Raw genomic sequence first — 2032 nt, 5'->3', positions numbered from 1 at the left:
CTACATCGTCGGTGAGACTTTGTACTTTATCTTCCAGTTGGTTGTCGTTTGGATGGGCGGTGGCTGTGGGTGATGGATCGATGGTTTTGCTGAGCTTAGCATTGATCAACTGGACATTTTCGCTTGCTTTCTTGTTGACCTTCTCTAGGTTGTCGGCAGTTGCTAAGATCTTTCCTACATGGGGGGAGATCACGATCAGTACTGAACTTTCAAGCTTGTCTGCAACTGCCCTGGTGATGGAGTCGGCCAAAGCCGGTACCATCAGCTCCCTGATGAGGAAGGCTGTGGTGTGAATGATTGAGCGTAACATGTTGTTGACTCCCTTGGCTTGCGAAATGTAGAAGAGTGCTTGGGAGATGTGTTCTGGCGAGGCTGGCCTGCCATGGATCGTGTACGCTTGGTCCAGGAGAGTTCTTGCTGATTCTACGTCTTTGACTTCCGCATCTGGGTCGTTGATAATGTCGTCGAGTGGTATGCCACTACTTCGGGTTGTTTTGCCGGGTGGGGCCACACCAGATGTACGGGGTCCCGGCGGGGGGCCTGACGTGGCGTGGGAACCTGACCTCAAGGACGTTCGTCCTGTCGTGGTCATGGATCGTCGAATGTAGGGTAATTCTACTGATTATGGGAGTTGGGGAGATGGGAGATGTGTTTTTGGGGTTGTAATCCTAAAGAACGCTACTGTACGTCGCTAGTGCCTGCGACGGGCCTCTGCTGGGGCTGGTGTGACGAGGGCGAAAGAGTTTTTTCGGGGTCCTAGTCGGGGTGCCACGCGGAGCGGAGTTGCCCATTGCCTTGTCCCTCTCATTCTCGGGGAAGGCTGGGTGCGATGCCTAGGCTCTCGTAGCTTATTGACCTGAACATGGGGTATTATCATACGACAGTGGGATGAGCGCCGACCGTTTACTGCGCCGGAGCAGAGAATCGACGCGCAATTCGGTCGGGGTGAGCACCCTTGCGTAGTGTTCAGTGAGGTAGATCCCGTTCAGCCAAGGCCTCAAAACGCCCACGTCACAACCCAGAGCTCAGCCTGCTCATGTAGTTCAACCAAGAGCTCCTCATACCGCGCCAGCTTCATCCGAGCTCCTGCTGCTACACCAGTCCACCCGGGAGTTCCTCTTCGGACTCCAGAATACCACGTCCAGTTCTGTTTACACTGTCAGTTTAACCGAGAGCTCCCACAAACGACTTCCCAGCTGCTGATGCAACCGTGCGTCGTATCCAAACTCGGAATCAGTGTCTCGCTGCTGCCCAGTCTTCGGTAACACCACCACCGATCTCATGTACGATCCCTTATTCAGGCCGTCATGCTCTTGCCCCGCAGTATCTTCAAAGTCTGCATCTTTGACTTCGACAATTACTTCGCTGCGGCTCAGTCCTGCCGTACCTCCAAAACCTGTAGGTTTAACTAATATTAGAACTATGGGCACCGGTCCGCCCCACCTCGGAACTTCGGCACTCGAGATGATACCGGCCGCCAGCGCATAATTCACGAAGTGGCTGAACGTCTCCGTGTAGATCACGACTGTCAACAGATAAATAGGAAGTTTCGTCAAAGAAGAGGGAGAAGTGAGCATTGTCATCGTGCGTTGCCGTTGTATTTTTTTGCGAGTGTGCTGTTTGTGCAGGCGGGGAATACTACTGACTATTGTGTATTCTCTTTCCTCAATGATGGTCGTTTGCGATGTCTTCTCCTCTCCTCTCTTACTTGTCTCCCTCGATCGATTTTGGGAGCTAGAGGTGCGTTGGGTGTGAGATGCTGGTGTGTAATCAGTTTCGCCGGAACAAGCTGTAAGAGATCGTATCGGTAAGGTGCCCCCATTTTTTCTTACCAACTGGGCGACGAGAGTGTCATAAGCATGTAAAACCATGACAGGTGATTTGAGGAAAGTTCGAGGACATTGAGCAATGTCATTCGCCTAGTCTCAATCACAAGTCTTTCTCATGTCATGTTCGTTCGTACAATTAGCTATAACCCGCTTTCGACGCTGTTCCCCCACTCAAGTTCGGCTTGCGTTGCACATCGTATAGC

At 52.2% G+C, this 2032-nt stretch overlaps 1 protein-coding gene across 1 annotated transcript; it reads right to left on the bottom strand.

The window, feature by feature from the left end:
* On the bottom strand, window positions 1–592 carry F5J12DRAFT_785170 (uncharacterized protein; the record flags this gene model as incomplete). Its single annotated transcript, XM_051743188.1, has 2 exons — window positions 1–63; window positions 140–592. 2 exons carry the CDS (start codon window positions 590–592, stop codon window positions 1–3), a joined length of 516 nt encoding a protein of 171 aa, XP_051596846.1.
* Between the last annotated feature and the right edge of the window lie 1440 nt (window positions 593–2032).

Source organism: Pisolithus orientalis (genome assembly GCF_024613125.1).
Source record: "Pisolithus orientalis strain OTSU chromosome Unknown F5J12scaffold_34, whole genome shotgun sequence".
Taxonomy (NCBI): domain Eukaryota; kingdom Fungi; phylum Basidiomycota; class Agaricomycetes; order Boletales; family Pisolithaceae; genus Pisolithus; species Pisolithus orientalis.
The sequence above is the reverse complement of the archived record's forward strand: the minus strand, read 5'-3'. Positions and strand labels throughout refer to the sequence as shown.